General features: G+C 47.1%; 1 protein-coding gene across 3 annotated transcripts in view; it reads left to right on the forward strand.

Annotated features, from left to right (window-relative positions):
• hmcn1 (hemicentin 1) overlaps positions 1–22,500 on the forward strand; it is a 247,122-nt gene that overhangs the window by 145,184 nt on the left and 79,438 nt on the right. For all 3 annotated transcript variants that reach the window (XM_064936005.1, XM_064936007.1, XM_064936006.1), the window contains exons 24-40: positions 1–191; positions 484–579; positions 918–1,112; positions 1,788–1,918; positions 3,985–4,132; positions 5,829–5,955; positions 6,055–6,209; positions 6,353–6,631; positions 7,999–8,280; positions 12,214–12,322; positions 12,512–12,681; positions 17,785–17,939; positions 18,520–18,643; positions 18,870–18,971; positions 19,747–19,923; positions 20,934–21,085; positions 21,218–21,341. The exon at positions 1–191 is cut by the window's left edge and continues 82 nt beyond it. In XM_064936005.1, coding sequence (XP_064792077.1) covers positions 1–191; positions 484–579; positions 918–1,112; positions 1,788–1,918; positions 3,985–4,132; positions 5,829–5,955; positions 6,055–6,209; positions 6,353–6,631; positions 7,999–8,280; positions 12,214–12,322; positions 12,512–12,681; positions 17,785–17,939; positions 18,520–18,643; positions 18,870–18,971; positions 19,747–19,923; positions 20,934–21,085; positions 21,218–21,341 — 2,717 coding nt within the window. The remainder of the gene's footprint in view (positions 192–483; positions 580–917; positions 1,113–1,787; positions 1,919–3,984; positions 4,133–5,828; positions 5,956–6,054; positions 6,210–6,352; positions 6,632–7,998; positions 8,281–12,213; positions 12,323–12,511; positions 12,682–17,784; positions 17,940–18,519; positions 18,644–18,869; positions 18,972–19,746; positions 19,924–20,933; positions 21,086–21,217; positions 21,342–22,500) is intronic.

Here is a 22,500-nt window from a genome sequence, read left to right on the forward strand (position 1 = left end):
GGTTCCACAGCCCTTCCTGGCCTGGCTGAAGGATGGCGCCGCCCTGGTGGTGGACGGGACACATTATAGGACCTCCCTCGATGGCTCTCTGACCTTAGGCCAGGTGGGGCTGAGTGATCAAGGGACTTACACCTGCCTGGCCACCAGCATCGCTGGAAGAGACCAGGCCAATGTACAGCTGCAGGTGCAAGGTGAGTCACTGAGTCCCCTATAAGCCACACCGGAGATTCTTTAGAATAATAGTTAAAGGGAAAGGTGACACCTAGTCAGTAGCACAATTGAATGCATTCAACCGAAATGTGTCTTCCGTATTTAACCCAACATGGATTAGCAATGCTACCTCCAAATTATTTTCAAACATAGTTCGGTTTAGGATTAAGATATTGTTTATCCTAAACCTGAACTGAAAGGTTAAGGATATGCCCATGCACAGTTGTTCTTATCATTAATGTGGTGTGTCTTCCCCGTCACCTCCCTCCCCAGTTCCCCCCGTGGTTGATATCCTGGAGCCCCCCTTCAACAGCCCCCACCAGGAGAGAGTAGCAAACCAGCGCATCGCCTTCCCCTGCCCAGCCAAAGGTGATAACCAACTCTGCTTTATACAGTCATCTAATCACAATAGGATCCATTAGACAAAATGTGTCATCTGTCAACCAGTAAGGTTCCCCTTCAGTCATCCTTATACAATAGACTGGATGTTGTTCTTCTACATCTGCACTGCTTGCTGTTTGGTGTTTTAGGTTGGGTTTCTGTACAAGCACTTTGTGACATCTGCTGATGTAAAAAAGGCATTATAAATGCATTTTATTGATTGATGTTGTCTTCAGGATATACAATAAAACTATCTAAATATAATTTTCCCATGTTTGCTCACTAATCTTACCACTTTTCTTTCTCTCCCTTTCTTTTCCCCTCAGGCACTCCTACCCCCGTGATCAAGTGGTTGCGTAACGGTCAGGAGCTGACAGGGAACGAACCCGGTCTGACCATCATGGAGGATGGAACCCTTCTCATACTGGCATCGGTGTCTCAGCTGGACAACGGAGAGTATGTCTGCACTGCCGCCAACGAGGCTGGCACCACCCAGAAGAAGTACCAGCTCAAAGTCAACGGTGAGCTAGCCTAGCGTAAAATACTACAATATTACTGTAGTAGTAGTGGTACTGAATCAATAGTAGAACTGAATCATAATAATTATATGGTAGTATATGGTAGCACTTTGTCATATGGTAACACAGTGTCTTACAGTGTCTCACAGTGTCTTAATACTATATAATGTGCTAAAGTACTATATTAATACTTTGTATTTTGGTATTATTGCTAAAGTACTATATTAATACTATGTAATGTGGTATTACTGCGAAAGTACTATATTAATACTATGCCATGTGTTATTACTTTAAAGTACTATATTAATACGATGTCATGTGGTAGTACTTTTAAAGTACTATATTCATACTATGTCATGTGGTAGTACTTTTAAATAACTATATTACTACTTTGTCATGTGGTAGTACTGCTAAAATGCTATGGTAATACTTTGTCATGTGGTAGTACTGCTAAAATGCTATGGTAATACTTTGTCATGTGGTATTACTGCTAAAATAAGATGGAAATACTATGTCATGTGTTAGTATTCATGTAAAAAAAATAGGGTAAACGCTGGTCGCTGTCTGCGGTGAGTAAAGTAACAATCCTTACCGTCCACTACGCTACTAGTAGCACTGTTGCGGTATAGCATAATATAGCATAGCAGACCTGACCTTTGTCCTATGCCCTCCATGCAGTGCCCCCAGATCTCCGTGACAACGGGTCGCCGGGCAACGTGTCGGTGGTTCTGAACCAGCCCACCAACCTGGTGTGTGATGTCACAGGAAGTCCCGTTCCTGTCATCACCTGGTACAAGGATGGCGTTCCTGTAGGTGAACTCATATTACACAGCTGCTGTAGAGATGGGTATTAGGATAAAACATAAGTCATCCACATTAATTTGATATATAATAGAGTGTCTCCTGAATAGATTATTGACTACTAATAAATCGGCCTTTTAGTCTTGGATTGTTTTACACTACTAAATATTGTGAATATGATAACAGACCTCTAAACATTAAATATGTCCATTACTTAGAGCAGGGGTATTCAAATCTTACCTTACGAGGTCCAGAGTACTGGGCCTATGCGAGGTCCAGAGTACTGGGCCTATACGAGGTCCAGAGTACTGGGCCTATACGAGGTCCAGAGTACTGGGCCTATACGAGGTCCAGAGTACTGGGCCTATATGAGGTCCAGAGTACTGGGCCTATACGAGGTCCAGAGTACTGGGCCTATATGAGGTCCAGAGTACTGGGCCTATACGAGGTCCAGAGTACCGTTGGCTGGGCTCCCTGCCTGTGCCATTAAACCCCTACAACTCATCCAGAACGCCGCAGCCCGTCTGGTGTTCAACCTTCCCAAGTTCTCTCACGTCATCCCGCTCCTCCGCTCTCTCCACTGGCTTCCAGTTGAAGCTCGCATCCGCTACAAGACCATGGTGCTTGCCTACGGAGCTGTGAGGGGAACGGCACCGCAGTACCTCCAGGCTCTGATCAGGCCCTACACCCAAACAAGGGCACTGCGTTCATCCACCTCTGGCCTGCTCGCCTCCCTACCACTGAGGAAGTACAGTTCCCGCTCAGCCCAGTCAAAACTGTTCGCTGCTCTGGCCCACCAATGGTGGAACAAACTCCCTCACGACGCCAGGACAGCGGAGTCAATCACCACCTTCCGGAGACACCTGAAACCCCACCTCTTCAAGGAATACCTAGGATAGGATAAAGTAATCCTTCTCACCCCCCTTAAATGATTTAAATGCACTATTGTAAAGTGGCTGTTCCACTGGATGTCAGAAGGTGAATTCACCAATTTGTAAGTCGCTCTGGATAAGAGCGTCTGCTAAATGACTTAAATGTAAATGTAATGTACTGGGCCTATACGAGGTCCAGAGTACAGGGCCTATACGAGGTCCAGAGTACAGGGCCTATACGAGGTCCAGAGTACTGGGCCTATACGAGGTCCAGAGTACAGGGCCTATACGAGGTCCAGAGTACAGGGCCTATACAAGGTCCAGAGTACAGGGCCTATACGAGGTCCAGAGTACAGGGCCTATACGAGGTCCAGAGTACTGGGCCTATACGAGGTCCAGAGTACTGGGCCTATACGAGGTCCTGAGTACTGGGCCTATACGAGGTCCAGAGTACTGGGCCTATACGAGGTCCAGAGTAGCGTCACAGGTAGCATCACGGGTAGCATCACGGGTAGCATCATGAATGGTTTGTGTGTCAGGCCGTGTGTGTGTCTGTGTGTGTGTGTGGAATAAAAACAGCAATGGGGAAATACTGTATCTAATGATGTTTTAGAAGCAGCAGGATCATAGATAACACATCACAATAATAATGATGAGATATTCATATGGGAGCATAAGCCTAAACTGTACACTGTAATGGAATGTATTCCTGCAGGCTGTGTTGTTATTTGGCTGCCCCTGTGTTCTTTCTTCTCCAACAGAGCTCATGTCCTGCAGATGGGAAAATCATCATTGACATGTTCATTCAGTAATAAAGTAACACCTAAAGTATAGTTCTGTTGTCTGTCTGCTGTCAGGTCAAAAGCAGTTCAATTAACAATTCATTTTAAATGAGTACATACAGTATGTGAGTCACAGGCGGCTGGTGGAACCTATATTGGGGAGGACGGGTTCATAGTAATGGCTGGAACGGAATTAATGGAATGGCATCGAAACACATCAAACACATGGTTTCCATGTGTTTGATACCATTCCATTAGCTTATGAACCATCCTCCCCTGACCAACCTCCACTGATAGGAGAACATACACACACACACACATATATATATATATATATATATATATATAAAATAAATATATTTATTCAATATGTGAATCTCTTAACGATTTCTCAATTTGTGCGTGTGCATGTGTGTGTAGGTGGTTCCCAGTAGCAGTGTTCAGATCTTGCAGCGTGGGAAGACCCTGAGGCTATTAAAGGCCACCATGGCAGACACAGGAAGTTATAGCTGCAAGGCCATAAACATCGCAGGAAGTACTGAGAAGGACTTCCTTCTGGAAGTGCTGGGTGAGTGGAGGCAACACTGACTGGCTGGGTGAGTGGAGGCAGCGCTGACTGGCTGGGTGAATGGAGGCAGCACTGACTGGCTGGGTGAATGGAGGCAGCACTGACTGGCTGGGTGAATGGAGGCAGCACTGACTGGCTGGGTGAATGGAGGCAGCACTGACTGGCTGGGTGAATGGGGGCACCACTGACTGGCTGGGTGAGTGGAGGCAGCACTGACTGGCTGGGTGAGTGGAGGCAGCACTGACTGGCTGGGTGAGTGGAGGCAGCACTGACTGGCTGGGTGAATGGAGGCAGCACTGACTGGCTGGGGGAATGGGGGCAGCACTGACTTCCTGGGTGAGTGGAGGCAGCACTGACTGGCTGGGTGAATGGAGGCAGCACTGACTGGCTGGGTGAATGGAGGCAGCACTGACTGGCTGGGTGAATGGGGGCATCACTGACTGGCTGGGTGAGTGGAGGCAGCACTGACTGGCTGGGTGAGTGGAGGCAGCACTGACTGGCTGGGTGAGTGGAGGCAGCACTGACTGGCTGGGGGAATGGGGGCAGAACTGACTGGCTGGGTGAATGGAGGCAGCACTGACTGGCTGGGTGAATGGAGGCAGCACTGACTGGCTGGGTGAATGGGGGCACCACTGACTGGCTGGGTGAGTGGAGGCAGCACTGACTGGCTGGGTGAGTGGAGGCAGCACTGACTGGCTGGGTGAGTGGAGGCAGCACTGACTGGCTGGGGGAATGGGGGCAGCACTGACTGGCTGGGTGAGTGGAGGCAGCACTGACTGGCTGGGTGAATGGGGGCAGCACTGACTGGCTGGGTGAATGGAGGCAGCACTGACTGGCTGGGTGAATGGGGGCACCACTGACTGGCTGGGTGAGTGGAGGCAGCACTGACTGGCTGGGTGAGTGGAGGCAGCACTGACTGGCTGGGTGAGTGGAGGCAGCACTGACTGGCTGGGGGAATGGGGGCAGCACTGACTGGCTGGGTGAGTGGAGGCAGCACTGACTGGCTGGGTGAGTGGAGGCAGCACTGACTGGCTGGGTGAGTGGAGGCAGCATTGACTGGCTTGGTGAGCGGAGGCAGCACTGACTGGCTGGGTGAATGGATGCAGCACTGACTGGCTGGGTGAATGGGGGCAGCACTGACTGGCTGGGTGAGTGGAGGCAGCACTGACTGGCTGGGTGAGTGGAGGCAGCACTGACTGGCTGGGTGAGTGGAGGCAGCACTGACTGGCTGGGTGAGTGGAGGCAGCACTGACTGGCTGGGTGAATGGGGGCAGCACTGACTTCCTGGGTGAGTGGAGGCAGCACTGACTGGCTGGGTGAGTGGAGGCAGCACTGACTGGCTGGGTGAATGGAGGCAGCACTGACTGGCTGGGTGAATGGAGGCAGCACTGACTGGCTGGGTGAGTGGGGGCACCACTGACTGGCTGGGTGAATGGGGGCAGCACTGACTGGCTGGGTGAGTGGGGGCACCACTGACTGGCTGGGTGAATGGGGGCAGCACTGACAGGCTGGGTGAGTGGGGGCACCACTGACTGGCTGGGTGAATGGGGGCAGCACTGACTGGCTGGGTGAGTGGGGGCAGCACTGACTGGCTGGGTGAATAGAGGCAGCACTGACTGGCTGGGTGAATGGGGGCAGCATTTGACTCCTTGATCTCATTCATATCTCCACTCTTCCCCTTGTTCCCCTCCTTTAGTCCCCCCCACCATTGTAGGGACTGGCTCCCCTCGGGATGTGTCGGCAGTGCTCAACCAGGAGATCAGTCTGGACTGTAAGGTCAAAGGAACTCCTTTTCCCACAATCCAGTGGTACAAAGACAGGAAGTGAGTTCCCTCTTCCATTAGTTGTGTATAGATTAATATGAACAATTCAACTGGATATGATTCTAATCCCATGGGGTGTGTCTCCCCACTCTCTCCCAGACTGGTGTTCCTAGGTGACCCCAACATAGAGGTCAGCAACAAGGGCCAGACATTGAAAATAAAGAGTGCTCGCCTCGGAGACCAGGCGCACTACCAGTGTAGTGTCACCAACGCAGCGGGCAAACAGAGCAAAGACTTCAACCTCAGTGTCTATGGTGGGTTTGGATCAAAGCCTGTGCGTGAATGTGTCAGTGTGCTGTGACTAAGGTGAATTAGTCAGAGGAATGTTTAAAGAGTGTTTGCATGGGGTGTGTATTCTGATTTACATATCTCTCATCCCCTCTCACCCTGACCTTAGTCCCTCCCACTATAAAGGGTGGTAACGTGACCTCAGAGGTCACCACCCTCCTGGATAATGTAGTAATGCTGGAGTGTGAGGCGCGCGGCGTTCCGCTCCCCGCCATCACCTGGTACCGTAATGGAGAGGCCATCCTGTCCAGCTACCAGGCACAGTACGTGGACCGAGGTCACTTCCTGCGGATCCCACGCGCCCAGGCATCTGACACTGGTCAGTTCAGCTGCAGGGTCACCAGTGTGGCGGGCACTGCAGAGAAGAACTTTGAGCTGGATGTGTACCGTAAGTACCCTAACTCTTCCTCACTTTACCGTAAGTACCCTAACTCTACCTCAAAGAGCTGGACGTTTACCTTAAGATCTCACTCTGCCTCACTTCACTGTACATTCCCTAACTCTACCTCACTTCACCATAAGTTCCCTAACTCGACCTGATTTTACCGCAAGTACCCTAACTCTACCTCACTTCACCATAAGTTCCTTAACTCTACCTCACTTTACCGTAAGTTCCCTAACTCTACCTCACTTTACCGTAAGTACCCTAACTCTACCTCACTTTACCGTAAGTACCCTAACTCTACCTCACTTTACCGTAAGTTCCCTAACTCTACCTCACTTTACCGCAAGTACCCTAACTCTACCTCACTTTACAGTAAGTTCCCTAACTCTACCTCACTTTACCGTAAGTACCCTAACTCTAACTCACTTTACCGCAAGTACCCTAACTCTACCTCACTTTACCGCAAGTACCCTAACTCTACCTCACTTTACCGTAAGTACCCTAACTCTACCTCACTTTACCGTAAGTTCCCTAACTCTACCTCACTTTACCGTAAGTACCCCAACTCTACATCACTTTACCGTAAGTACCCTAACTCTACCTCACTTTACAGTAAGTTCCCTAACTCTACCTCACTTTACCGCAAGTACCCTAACTCTACCTCACTTTACAGTAAGTTCCCTAACTCTACCTCACTTTACCGTAAGTACCCTAACTCTAACTCACTTTACCGCAAGTACCCTAACTCTACCTCACTTTACCGCAAGTACCCTAACTCTACCTCACTTTACCGTAAGTACCCTAACTCTACCTCACTTTACCGTAAGTTCCCTAACTCTACCTCACTTTACCGTAAGTACCCCAACTCTACATCACTTTACCGTAAGTACCCTAACTCTACCTCACTTTACCGTAAGTTCCCTAACTCTACCTCACTTTACCGTAAGTTCCCTAACTCTACCTCACTTTACCGCAAGTACCCTAACTCTACCTCACTTTACCGTAAGTTCTCTAACTCTACCTCACTTAACCGTAAGTTCCCTAACTCTACCTCACTTTACCGTAAGTACCCTAACTCTACCTCACTTTACCGCAAGTACCCTAACTCTACCTCACTTTACCGTAAGTTCCCTAACTCTACCTCACTTTACCGTAAGAACCCTAACTCTTCCTCACTTTACCGTAAGAACCCTAACTCTTCCTCACTTTACCGTAAGAACCCTAACTCTTCCTCACTTTACCCTAAGAACCCTAACCCTTCTTCACTTTACCGTAAGAACCCTAACTCTTCCTCACTTTACAATAACTACCCTAACTCTACCTCACTTTGGATGTTTACCGTTTACATAATCCTAACCTCTCTCCCTCAGTTCCTCCTTCCATCAAGGGGGGGCAGGACACTGCTACAGAGAGAAAGGTGGTCCTCACTAAGCCCCTTAACCTGGAGTGTGAGGTAGGGGGGCACCCTCCACCCAGCCTGACATGGTTGAAGGATGGCGTACCCATCCGGAATGGGGAGAGCATCAACATTCTGGAGCAAGGCCGGAAAATTGAGATCCTCTCTGCTTCTGTGTCAGACGCCGGCCGCTATGTCTGTGTGGCAACCAGCATTGCTGGGGAGAAGGAGATCAACTATGACGTCAGTGTCCTAGGTACAGTTGAAGTCGGAAGTTTGCATACATACACCTTAGCCAAGTACATTTAACTTCAGTTTTTTCACAATTCCTGACATTTAATCCTAGTAAAAATTCCCTGTCAGATGTTAAGACTGTGAAATGTCAGAATAATAGTAGAGAATGATTTAATTCAGCTTTTTTTTCTTTCATCACATTCCCAGTGGTTCAGAAGTTTACGTACACTCAATTAGTATTTGGTAGCATTGCCTTTAAATTGTTTAACTTGAGTCAAACATTTTGGGTAGCCTTCCACAAGCTTCCCACAATAAGTTGGGTGAAAAATTGTAGGTCCTGGCTGATTTCTTTTGATTTTCCCATGATGTCAAGCAAAGGGGCACTGAGTTTGAAGGTAGACCTTGAAGTACATCCACAGGTACACCTCCTATTGACTCAAATTATGTCAATTAGCCTATCAGAAGCTTCTAAAGCCATGACATAATTTTCTGGAGTTTTCCAAGCTGTTTAAAGGCATAGTCAACTTAGAGTATGTAAACTTCTGACCCACTGGAATTGTGATACAGTGAATTATAAGTGAAATAATCTGTCTGTAAACAATTGTTGGAAGAATTATTTGTGTCATGCACAAAGTAGATGTCCTAACCAACTTGCCAAAACTATAGTTTGTTCACAAGAAATTTGTGGAGTGGTTGAAAAAATAGTTTTCATGATTCCAACCTAAGTGTATGTAAACTTTCGACTTCATCTGTACACACACACACACACACACACACACACACACACACACACACACACACACACACACACACACACACACACACACACACACACACACACACACACTCACACACTCACACTCACACTCACACTCACACTCACACTCACACTCACACACACACACACACTGTACACATCTATTAGTGTATACATTCACTGAAATGTTTCCATTGTATTGTATCTGTCATCAAAGAGCACTAATTCACAGGAAATGACAGCTTAGGTTTTCGGTGGCCGGACCACTTCGCTCAACCTCCACTTCCATTTATCATATGAAAGACTTCCCAGAAGAAAGTGTTAACAACCTATTCTGAAGATTACCGTGGTTTAGAAGAGGGCCAGGAAGTGAGTTTGAGGAGACCACTAAGATTACAGGTGTCAGTGAAAACACTGGGTTTTCCCTTTTCTTTGTTTCAGCGTATTATTCTTTCACAGTGGTATAAAAACGAGCAAACAGCCATGCAATCTCCATAGACAAACACTGGCAGTAGAATGACCTCACTGAAGAGCTCAGTGACTTTCAACGTGGCACCGTCATAGGATGTCACCTTTCCAACAAGTCAGATTGTCAAATTTCTGCCCTGCTAGAGCTGCCCCGGTTAACTGTATGTGTTGTTATTGTAAAGTGGAAACGTCTAGGAGCAACAACGGCTCAGCTGTGTGTGTGCTGAAGCTCGTAGCGCACAAAAATCGTCTGTCCTCGGTTGCAACACTCACTACCGAGTTCCAAACTGTCTCTGGAAGCAACATCAGCACAATAACTGTTTGTTGGGAGCTTCATGAAATTAGTTTCCATGGCCAAGCAGCTGCACACAAGCCTAAGATCACCATGTGCAATGCCAAGCGTCAGTTAGAGTGGTGTAAAGCTCGCCGCCATTGGACTCTGTAGTAGTGGAAACGCATTCTTTGGAGTGATGAATCACACTTCACCATCTGGCAGTCAGACAGACTAATCTGGGTTTGGCGGATGCCAGGAGAACACTACCTGCCCCAATGCAGTTTGGTGGAGGATGAATAATAGTCTTGGGCTGTTTTTCATGGTTCATGTCTCTTGAAGGGAAATCTTAACGCTACAGCATACAATGACATTCTAGACGATTCTGCGCTTCCAACTTTATGGCAACAGTTTGGGGAACAACCTTTCCTGTTTCAGCATGACAATGCCCCCATGCACAAAGCGAAGTCCATACAGAAATCTTTTTGTCGAGATCAATGTGGTAGAACTTGACTGGCCTGCCAAGTGCCCCGACTTCAATCCCATCGAACACCTTTGGGATGAAATGGAATGCCGACTGCGAGCCAGGCCTAATCGCCCAACATCAGTGCCCGACATCACTAATGCACTTGGCTAAATGGAAGTAAGTCCCTGCAGTAATGTTCCAACATCTAGTGGAAAGCCTTCCTAGAAGAGTGGAGGCTGTTATATCAGCAAAGGGGGGACCAACTCCATATTAATGCCCATAATTTTGTAATGATGTTAGACGAGCAGGTGTCCACATACTTTTAGTCATGTCGTGTAACTCTCTCTTTCACGCACACACACGTGCACGCATGCACTCACGCACACGCACACACACACACACATACATGCACACACACACACACACACACACACACACACACACACACACACACACACACACACACACACACACACACACACACACACACACACACACACACACACACACACACACACACACACCATAGACACTGAGGTTCAGCTTGGCTCTGCTGGTCTGCTCTGCCATTTTAAACATTCAAACTCTGTCGTAAGATAAAGCAAGAGAATGTGTCCTTGATGGGCTCAAGTGAATGCCGTGCATTATGCTCCACACATCACTCCCATCAGTCAATCCAGATGTATTTAGTGGCTGGAATGTGATGTGAAGGATATCTGATCTAATAAACTCAGCAAATAAAGAAACGTCCTCTCACTGTCAACTGCGTTTATTTTCAGCAAATTTAACATGTGTAAATATTTGTGTGAACATAACAAGATTCAACAACTGAGACATAAACTGAACAAGTTCCACAGACATGTGACTAACAGAAATGGAATTATGTGTCCCTGAACAAAGGGGGGGGGTCAAAATCAAAAGTAACAGTCAGTATCTGGTGTGGCCACCAGCTGCATTAAGTACTGCAGTGCATCTCCTCCTCATGGACTGCACCATATTTGCCAGTTCTTGCTGTGAGATCTTACCCCACTCTTCCACCAATGCACCTGCAAGTTCCCAGACATTTCTGGGGGGTATGGCCATAGCCCTCAGCCTCCGAACCAACAGGTCCCAGACGTGCTCAATGGGATTGAGATCCGGGCTCTTCACTAGCCATGGCAGAACACTGACATTCCCGTCTTACAGGAAATCACACGCAAAACGAGCAGTATGGCTGGTGGCATTGTCATGCTGGAGAGTCATGTCAGGATGAGCTTGCAGGAAGGTTACCACATGAGGGAGGAGGATGTCTTCCCTGTAACACACAGCGTTGAGATTGGCTACAATGACAACAAGCTCAGTCCGATGATGCTGTGCCACACCGCCCCAGACCATGATGGACACGCGGTGTTACACTCATTCCTTCAACGATAAACGTGAATCCAACCATCACCCCTGGTGAGACAAAACAGACAGTCTGAGCACTGATGGAGGGATTGTACTTTCCTGGTGTAACTGGCAGTTGTTGTTGCCATCCTGTACCTGTCCCGCAGGTGTGATGTTCGGTTGTACAGATCCTGTAAAGGTGTTGTTACAAATGGTCTGCCACTGCGAGGACGATCTAAGTTTTCATAACTGTGACTTTAATTACACCTCAACGTCTGTAAGCTGGTGCATGTTCATTCATTGTTTATGGTTCGTTGAAAAAGTGTGGGAAACAGTGTTTAAACGCTTTACAATGAAGATCTGTGAAGTGTAGATAGACTATGAGGGAGGAACAGAGAGAGTCTCTCTCTTGTCGAACAGTATAGCCTTGACATGTAATTAATATCAAGTTCTATATCAATTTCTTTATGTTTCTCTTTGTCAAGCGTAAATTACAGAGCTTTACTTGCTCAAAATCCTTCATGTAAAAAGTAGTTTTTGGGGTTGGTGTTAGCAACAGGACAATCTTTCTCAAACTTCTTCTGTATGTTATGGGTGTGTTTTGAACCCTCTGTCTGTCCAATCACAGTTCCCCCTGTGGTGGAGGGAGGGGAGGAGGTCACAGACACCACGGTCATCATCAACAACCTCCTGGAACTAGAGTGTCGTGCCACGGGAACACCTTCACCCATCCTCACGTAAGACCCATACACACACGCTTAGACATGCATGAAGACACACACACACACACACACACACACACACACACACACACACACACACACACACACACACACACACACACACACACACACACACACACACACACACACACACACACACACACACACACTTTAATGCGCTCTGTCTCTCTCTCTGTTCTATAGGTGGTTTAAGGACGGTCAGCCTGTCAGGCAGGGCGAGGGGGTGAGGGTCACGGCTAACGGCCGTCGGCTGGTCATCTCTCGGCCCCAGGTCTCAGACACGGCACGCTTCCAGTGTGTGGCAACCAACGATGCCGGAGACCATAAGAGGGACTTCAATGTGGCCGTCCATGGTATACATACTGCTGTGGTTCTAGAAACTCATACTTTCTGTGATTTACCATTAGTATACAGTGCATTCGGAAAGTATTCAGACCCCTTGACTTTTTCCACATTTTGTTACGTTTCAGCTTTAATCTAAAATTGATTAAATATATTTTTTCCCGCTCATCAATTTACACACAATACCCCATAATGACAATGTAAAAACTGCAATGTTACATTTACATAAGTATTCAGACCCTTGACTCAGTACTTTGTTGAAGCACCTTTGGCAGCGATTACAGCCTTGAGTTACATTTACATTTACATTTAAGTCATTTAGCAGACACTCTTATCCAGAGCGACTTACAAATTGGTGAATTCACCTTCTGACATCCAGTGGAACAGCCACTTTACAATAGTGCATCTAAATCATTTAAGGGGGTGAGAAGGATTACTTATCCTATCCTAGGTATTCCTTGAAGAGGTGGGGTTTCAGGTGTCTCCGGAAGGTGGTGATTGACTCTGCTGTCCTGGCGTCGTGAGGGAGTTTGTTCCACCATTGGGGGCCAGAGCAGCGAACAGTTTTGACTGGGCTGAGCGGGAACTGTACTTCCTCAGTGGTAGGGAGGCGAGCAGGCCAGAGGTGGATGAACGCAGTGCCCTTGTTTGGGTGTAGGGCCTGATCAGAGCCTGGAGGTACTGCGGTGCCGTTCCCCTCACAGCTCCGTAGGCAAGCACCATGGTCTTGTAGCGGATGCGAGCTTCAACTGGAAGCCAGTGGAGAGAGCGGAGGAGCGGGGTGACGTGAGAGAACTTGGGAAGGTTGAACACCAGACGGGCTGCGGCGTTCTGGATGAGTTGTAGGGGTTTAATGGCACAGGCAGGGAGCCCAGCCAACAGCGAGTTGCAGTAATCCAGATGGGAGATGACAAGTGCCTGGATTAGGACCTGCGCCGCTTCCTGTGTGAGGCAGGGTCGTACTCTGCGGATGTTGTAGAGCATGAACCTACAGGAACGGGCCACCGCCATGATGTTGGTTGAGAACGACAGGGTGTTGTCCAGGATCACGCCAAGGTTCTTAGCGCTCTGGGAGGAGGACACAATGGAGTTGTCAACCGTGATGGCGAGATCATGGAACGGGCAGTCCTTCCCCGGGAGGAAGAGCAGCTCCGTCTTGCCGAGGTTCAGCTTGAGGTGGTGATCCGTCATCCACACTGATATGTCTGCCAGACATGCAGAGATGCGATTCGCCACCTGGTCATCAGAAGGGGGAAAGGAGAAGATTAATTGTGTGTCGTCTGCATAGCAATGATAGGAGAGACCATGTGAGGTTATGACAGAGCCAAGTGACTTGGTGTATAGCGAGAATAGGAGAGGGCCTAGAACAGAGCCCTGGGGGACACCAGTAGTGAGAGCGCGTGGTGAGGAGACAGATTCTCGCCACGCCCCCTTAGGAGCGACCTGTCAGGTAGGACGCAATCCAAGCATGGGCCACGCCGGAGATGCCCAACTCGGAGAGGGTGGAGAGGAGGATCTGATGGTTCACAGTATCGAAGGCAGCCGATAGGTCTAGAAGGATGAGAGCAGAGGAGAGAGAGTTAGCTTTAGCAGTGCGGAGCGCCTCCGTGATACAGAGAAGAGCAGTCTCAGTTGAATGACTAGTCTTGAAACCTGACTGATTTGGATCAAGAAGGTCATTCTGAGAGAGATAGCGGGAGAGCTGGCCAAGGACGGCACGTTCAAGAGTTTTGGAGAGAAAAGAAAGAAGGGATACTGGTCTGTAGTTGTTGACATCGGAGGGATCGAGAGTAGGTTTTTTCAGAAGGGGTGCAACTCTCGCTCTCTTGAAGACGGAAGGGACGTAGCCAGCGGTCAGGGATGAGTTGATGAGCGAGGTGAGGTAAGGGAGAAGGTCTCCGGAAATGGTCTGGAGAAGAGAGGAGGGGATAGGGTCAAGCGGGCAGGTTGTTGGGCGGCCGGCCGTCACAAGAAGCGAGATTTCATCTGGAGAGAGAGGGGAGAAAGAGGTCAGAGCACAGGGTAGGGCAGTGTGAGCAGAACCAGCGGTGTCGTTTGACTTAGCAAACGAGGATCGGATGTCGTCGACCTTCTTTCCAAAATGGTTGACGAAGTCATCTGCAGAGAGGGAGGAGGGGGGGGGGAGGAGGATTCAGGAGGGAGGAGAAGGTGGCAAAGAGCTTCCTAGGGTTAGATGCAGATGCTTGGAATTTAGAGTGGTAGAAAGTGGCTTTAGCAGCAGAGACAGAGGAGGAAAATGTAGAGAGGAGGGAGTGAAAGGATGCCAGGTCCGCAGGGAGGCGAGTTTTCCTCCATTTCCGCTCGGCTGCCCGGAGCTCTGTTCTGTGAGCTCGCAATGAGTCGTCGAGCCACGGAGCGGGAGGGGAGGACCGAGCCGGCCTTGAGGATAGGGGACATAGAGAGTCAAAGGATGCAGAAAGGGAAGAGAGGAGGGTTGAGGAGGCAGAATCAGGAGATAGGTTGGAGAAGGTATGAGCAGAGGGAAGAGATGATAGGATGGAAGAGGAGAGAGTAGCGGGGGAGAGAGATAGGTTGGAGAAGGTATGAGCAGAGGGAAGAGATGATAGGATGGAAGAGGAGAGAGTAGCGGGGGAGAGAGAGCGAAGGTTGGGACGGCGCGATACCATCCGAGTAGGGGCAGTGTGGGAAGTGTTGGATGAGAGCGAGAGGGAAAAGGATACAAGGTAGTGGTCGGAGTTTTCCTGGCTATGACTCTACAAGCTTGGCACACCTGTATTTGGGGAGTTTCTCCCATTCATCTCTGCAGATCCTCTCAAGCTTTGTCAGGTTGGATGGGGAGCATCGCTGCACAGCTATTTTCAGTTCTCTACAGAGATGTTTGATCGGGTTCAAGTCTGGGTTCTAGCTGGGCCACTGTGTTTTTTCAAATGTAATCAAATCAAACTTTATTTGTCACATGCGCCGAATACAAGTGTAGACCTTACTGTGAAATGCTTACTTACAAGCCCTTAACCAACAGTGCAGTTCAAGAGTTGAATATGAAATATTTACCAATGTAATTAGTCCGGTGGCCATTTGATTAATTGTTCAGCAGTCTTATGGCTTGAGGGCAGAAGCCGTTAGGAGCCTTTTGGACCGAGACTTTGCGCTCCGGTACCACTTGCCATGCGGTTGCAGAGAGAACAGTCTATGACTTGGGTGACTGGAGTCTCTGACCATTTCTTGTGCTTTCCTCTGACACCGCCTGGGCCGTACACACTTCCCTCTGTAGCGCCTTACGGTTAGATGCCGAGCAGTTGCCATACCAGGCGGTGATGCAACCGGTGAGGATGCTCCCGATGGTGCAGCTGTAGAACTTTTTGAGGTTCTGTGGATCCATGCCAAATCTTTTCAGTCTCCTGAGGGAGAAAAGGTGTTGTCGTGCCTTCTCCACGACTGTCTTGGTGTGTTTGGACCATGATAGTTTGTTGGTGATGTGGACACCAAGGAACTTGGAACTCTCGACCCGCTCCACTACAGCTCTGTCGATGTTAATGGGGTCCTATTTGGCCTGCCTTTTCCTGTAGTCCACAATCACCTTCTTTGTCTTGCCCACATTGAGGGAGGGGTTGTTGTCCTGGCACCGCACTGCCAGGTCTCTGACCTCCTCCCTGTAGGCTGTCGCATCGTTGTCGGTGATCAGGCCTGTTGTGTCCTCAGCACGCTTAATGATGGTGTTGGAGTCATGTTTGGGAGTACAGGAGGGGACTAAGTACACACCCATGAGGGGCCCCAGTGTTGAGGATTAGCGTGGCAGACGTGTTGTTGCATACCCTTACCACCTGGGGGAGGCCCGTCAGGAAGTCCAGGATCCAGTTGCAGAGGGGAGGTGTTTAGTCGCAGGGTCATGAGCTTAGTGATGAGCTTTCTCGGCTTCGTCTTGGCTGTGTGCTTAGTGTCGTTGTCATGTTGGAAGGTAAACATTTGTCCAAGTCTGAGGTCCTGAGCACTCTGGAGCAAGTTTTCTCTGTACTTTGCTCTGTTCACCTTTGCCTTCATCCATGTCTAGTCTCCCAGTCAGGTTTCCTACAGACGTGACGCTTGGCATTCAGGCCAAAGAGTTCAATCTTGGTTTCATCAGGCAAGAGAATCTTGTTTTTCATGGTCAGAGAGTCCTTAGGTGCCTTTTGGCAAACTCCAAGCGGGCTGTCATGTGCCTTTTACTGAGGGGTGGCTTCCTCTGGTCACTCTACCAATAAGGCCTAATAGATAGAGTTCTGCAGAGATGGTTGTCCTTCTGGAAGGTTCTTCCATCTCCACAGAGGAACTCTAGATTTCTGTTAGAGAGACCATCGGGTTCTTGGTCACCTCCTTGACCAAGACCCTTCTCCCATGATTGCTCAATTTGGCTGGGTACCCTGCTCAATTTGGCTGGGTACCCTTCCCCAGATCTGTGCCTCGACACAAACGTCCCGGAGCTCTACGGACAATTCCTGCGACCTCATGGCTTGGTTTTTGCTCTGACATGCACTGTCAACTGTGGGACCTTATGTAGACAGGTGTGTGCCTTTCCAAATAATGTCCAATCAATTGAATTTACCTCAGGTGGACTCCAATCGAGTTGTAGAGACATCTCAAGAATGATCAATGGAAACAGGATGGACCTGAGCTCAATTTCAAGTCTCATAGCAAAGGTTTTGAATACTTATGTAAATAAGTTATTTCTGTTTTTTATTTTTAATAAATTTGCAAACACTTCTAAAAACATGTTTTTGCTTTGTCATTATGGGGTATTGTGTGTAGATTGCTGTATGTTGCAATGTCGTTCATTTCATGGTGAGATGTTGTTTATCTTTTGCTCTAAATGGAAGACCTGGGCTGAATATGTTGTAGTTTTTTCATGCAAATGCATGCTCTTTGATAATATTGAATTCTGGTATGTCTTTTACTATAATTCTGGTATTTTCCTATAATTCTGGTATTTTCCTATGTGGAATCTGTTTTTCTCTTTGCCTCCCCAATATCCTCTCCATTTGTATGTAATCCCTCTCTATGTTTTCTTTCTTCCACTCTTTTCTCCCCTTTCCTCTCTCACTCATTCGTCTCTTCGACCTATCCTCTCTCTCTTTTCATCTCTCTCTCTTTCACTCCAGTCCCTCCATCCATCCGCTCCACCGGTGCCTCTGAGAGGTCTGTGGTCCTTCACAAGCCCATCAGCCTCCAGTGTGTTCCCAATGGCACCCCTCTCCCCAGCATCACCTGGCTCAAAGATGGCCGCCCTGTGGACACCGCCCAGGAGCACCTGAAGGTACAGGACATGACTCTACCTCCCCATTTGGCCGTCTCTGATACTTTTGTTCTAGCTCCCCCCTTTGTTCAAGTCCCAGTTACAGTAATACTCTAGATCTTATTGTTATTCTTAGTCCCAGTTACAGTAATACTCTAGATCTTATTGTTATTCTAAGTCCCAGTTACAGTAATACTCTAGATCTTATTGTTATTCTTAGTCCCAGTTACAGTAATACTCTAGATGTTATTGTTATTCTTAGTCCCAGTTACAGTAATACTCTAGATCTTATTGTTATTCTAAGTCCCAGTTACAGTAATACTCTAGATCTTATTGTTATTCTTAGTCCCAGTTACAGTAATACTCTAGATCTTATTGTTATTCTTAGTCCCAGTTACAGTAATACTCTAGATGTTATTGTTATTCTTAGTCCCAGTTACAGTAATACTCTAGATCTTATTGTTATTCTTAGTCCCAGTTACAGTAAAACTCTAGATGTTATTGTTATTCTAAGTCCCAGTTACAGTAATACTCTAGATGTTATTGTTATTCTTCCAGCTGGTCAGATGTAGTTCATGTGTGTTTTTCCGTGTTTCCATAGCTGGAGTCGGCCGGTAGGACACTGCATATCACGGAGGCCAGAAGAGAGGACGCTGGGAGATATACATGTGTGGCAACGAACGCAGCAGGAGAGACCCAGCAACACATCCGCCTCAGTGTCCATGGTAACAGCAGATCCAAAACTCCCCAAACTCTCACTAGGTTTCTCTTCCTGTCTGTCTACCTCTCTTTTTCCATCCTTCTTCACCTCTTCCTCTTGCTCAGTGTCTCTCCCACCCATCTCTTTCATGTTCACTCTCTCCCTCTCTCTTTCACTCTTCTGTCTCCCTCTCCCACACTCTCTCTGCGTCTGCTGTGTCTGCTACTAAACCATATTATGCCATTCTACAGAGCCTCCAAGCGTCCCTTATTCTGGAGAGACCATCAATGAGACCATCATAGCAGGCTACCCCATCCAGCTGGAGTGCAAGGCCACAGGGAATCCAGTTCCTGGTAAGACCTCTCCAACCCTAACCCTTGACTTCTACTAAGTTATATTACTTACTACAATATAAAACCACATACCAATGTGCATATTCAACTTTTTTTATTTTCAAAACAGCAGGTGTTTCTCTAAAGATCTAATATCACTGGAATATTTTCACGAGCTAGCTGTTTTAAGCAATTGCAAGCTTCTAAGGAAGACATTTTATTACAGAGAATTTATTTCACCTGCATCTATGCCCCCTTGGCAGACTGGCTATGTTGGCATGGTGATCTGTAGTGTAGTTTATGGATCAATAAGAGCAGCCTGTTGAGAACCAATAAAGCTTTTAGATTCAATACTTTATGGCAATATTTTATACTTTATTCAGTACTTTATGGCATTATGTTATACTTTATTCAGTACTTTATGGCATTATGTTATACTTTATTCAATACTTTATGGCATTATGTTATACTTTATTCAATACTGTATGGCTATAAAGAAAACTGGATGGAGAACAACTGATAGAGGCGAGCTGCATCTACATGTGGTGAAAACAGTGGACATACTTTCATCCCTCCTTTTCATCTCGTATCTAAGAAGAACTGAATAGGTCTTTAATATTATACCCCCAAACGTACTCTAGACTGGAAATTCCATACAGTATCTATCCATCATATTTCTTTCACACTGAGAGAAGCCAGATAAGCTTAACTTAAAGAATGAAGGAAGAGGATAGATTTCATGAGCATCAGGACACCGTCTTTACCTGTATTTTCTTATCTGTGTCGATGCGGTCAGCCATTACCTGGTACAAGGACGGTCGCCCTCTAACCAGCGCAGCCGGGGTGACCATCCTGAAGCGCGGTCAGCTGCTGGAGATCGACCGTGCTCAGCTGTCCGACGCCGGGCTGTACCGGTGTATAGCGGTCAACGTGGCCGGAACCTCAGAGCTCTCTCACAGGCTGCAGGTGTACGGTGAGTGAACGCTTGACCTCGTCCACATAAAGTACTACGACAGCAGCATGACCACATTGTGTTGGTCAGATGTGTAAAAGAATGGATGAATGGAGGATCAGGTTGGGTCAGTGCCCACCTGACAGATGCAGGTAATTAGTTACACACTGACAGACAAATACAGATGCCTTTGGACCAGTCAGCCAATAACATGTTGCTGTCTCGATTCAAAGGGCTTTTGAGACGGGGATGTCAGAACACTCTTAACCCAGTCCCAGTATAGCAACGCTCAGTGAACATTATACACTGAAGGATTATTAAAACACATTAACATCCTATTAAATCCTTATGAAGGCCTATGGCATTATTCTGCTTTGTGGGAGAAACAGACCCATTTATCTACCTCTTTCATGTGAACACAGGATTTGATGATGACGATGATGATGATGATGATGAGGGTGATAAACAATGTGGATCACCAGACAGGGTGATGTCATCAGATAAGGCCATGACGAGGGCTTCTTTTCTAGGGGAATCTTATGAGATCACCGCATTAGTCGAAATCTCACATTGACACCAGTGCATGATGGACATGAGTAACGTGCACAGATCTGAAGTTAGGATTGGTCCCTAGGAGTGTATGAGACGTGTGAGACTTAAATGGCACCCTATTCACTATATAGGACACTACTTTAGTACACTACTTTAGCCCATAGGGTTCTGGTCTAAAGTAGTGTACTATATAGGGAATAGGTCTAAAGTGGTGTACTATATAAGGAATAGGTCTAAAGTAGTGTACTATATAGGGAATAGGGCTCTGGTCTATAGTAGTGTACCATATAGGGAATAGGGCTCTGGTCTATAGTAGTGTACCATATAGGGAATAGGGCTCTGGTCTATAGTAGTGTACCATATAGGGAATAGGGCTCTGGTCTATAGTAGTGTACCGTATAGGGAATAGAATGCCATTGGAGATGCAGCCTGTGTGTTTGTCTGTGTGTGTGTATAATGCTCATCGACTCGCCTGGCAGTGCCCCCTGCCATCTCCAGCCGCAGTGCCATGGTGACGGTGGTGGTGAACGACCCTGCCAGGCTGGAGTGTGAGGCCACCGGCGTTCCTCTGCCAAGTCTCACCTGGCTCAAAGATGGCAGCCCTGTTGCCAGTGTCTCCGATGGCATACAGGTAACCGCCCAGCTCCTCAACATTTATGTGTGTGTGTATGTGTGTGTGCATATGTGTCTGTCTGCGCAACTGTTAATTTGTGTGTGTGTGTGTGTTTCTGACCTGTGTGCGTGTGTCTCTCCTCCTCTGTAGGTGTTGTCCGGTGGTACAGTGCTGTCTCTCAGCAGTGCTCAGGTCAGTGATACAGGGAAGTACACCTGTGTGGCCGTCAACGCAGGAGGAGAGCAGCAGAGAGAATATGACCTGAGGGTGTACGGTGAGTCCAACCTCCCTCTGACCAAAACACATCTACATGATCACCTTTAGATACTGCTTCCAGTTGTGTACTATCAATCCAGTAGTGTACTGTCAATCCAGTTGTGTACTATCAATCCAGTTGTGTACTATCAATCCAGTTGTGTACTATCAATCCAGTTGTGTACTATGAATCCAGTTGTGTACTATGAATCCAGTTGTGTACTATGAATCCAGTTGTGTACTATGAATCCAGTTGTGTACTATGAATCCAGTTGTGTACTATGAATCCAGTTGTGTACTATGAATCCAGTTGTGTACTATGAATCCAGTTGTGTACTATGAATCCAGTTGTGTACTATCAATCCAGTTGTGTACTATGAATCCAGTTGTGTACTATGAATCCAGTGCATGAAAACACATTTAAGTCGCCAGAGACATGATCTTATTTAACCCAGTACTCTCTATAAGAACTTAGTTATTCTTATAGGTATTATGTTGTCTGTTATTGTACCAGCTCTACTGCATGACAGGGGTCTCCAACCTTTTCGAGCGTGAGAGCTACTTTAAAAAAAATGAAACATGTCATGAGCTACTAATATTTTTCAAACTTTCAAATATGAACATTCTTCTCCTCGCCCTTGTAACTCTTTCCAGGTCATTACTGTTCAAGAGAAAGTAGGGCACTATGTTTTCTGTCAATATACCTGGTAAAATAATAGTTCATAAACAACTCTAAGGCGGGCCATATAAAATCCGTAATTCTTTCCCCAAGTTATGTTTTATATTTTCTCAAATTATGTTTTCTCAGTTTTATTTTTCCTGGTTTTACATTTTTTTGTGTTTTTCACTCTCAAAATCACAATTGTTCATGGAGAAACAGCGAAATTGGAGTCCATGCCAATGATTAAATCACATCGGAAGACCTTTTATTTTGGTGTGGAAGAAATATACTGTATGACATACTTAAACAAAGATATATTAAAATGTATGGAATGCTGAGTACCTCATCCGTGAGCTAATTTGTGGAATGTTCAAAGCGAGTCCAGTAAACATAACATATAGGATATACACGGCAACATTTTAATGACTGTTCAAAGAAGCTTTGACATGGCCATACTCCTGGGAAGGAAGTATGGTTTGTGTTCCAGTTTGGCATTTCAATAAACCTTGTCGTTTTT

The sequence above is a fragment of the Oncorhynchus masou genome, chromosome 24, assembly GCF_036934945.1.
Source record: "Oncorhynchus masou masou isolate Uvic2021 chromosome 24, UVic_Omas_1.1, whole genome shotgun sequence".
Classification (NCBI taxonomy): domain Eukaryota; kingdom Metazoa; phylum Chordata; class Actinopteri; order Salmoniformes; family Salmonidae; genus Oncorhynchus; species Oncorhynchus masou.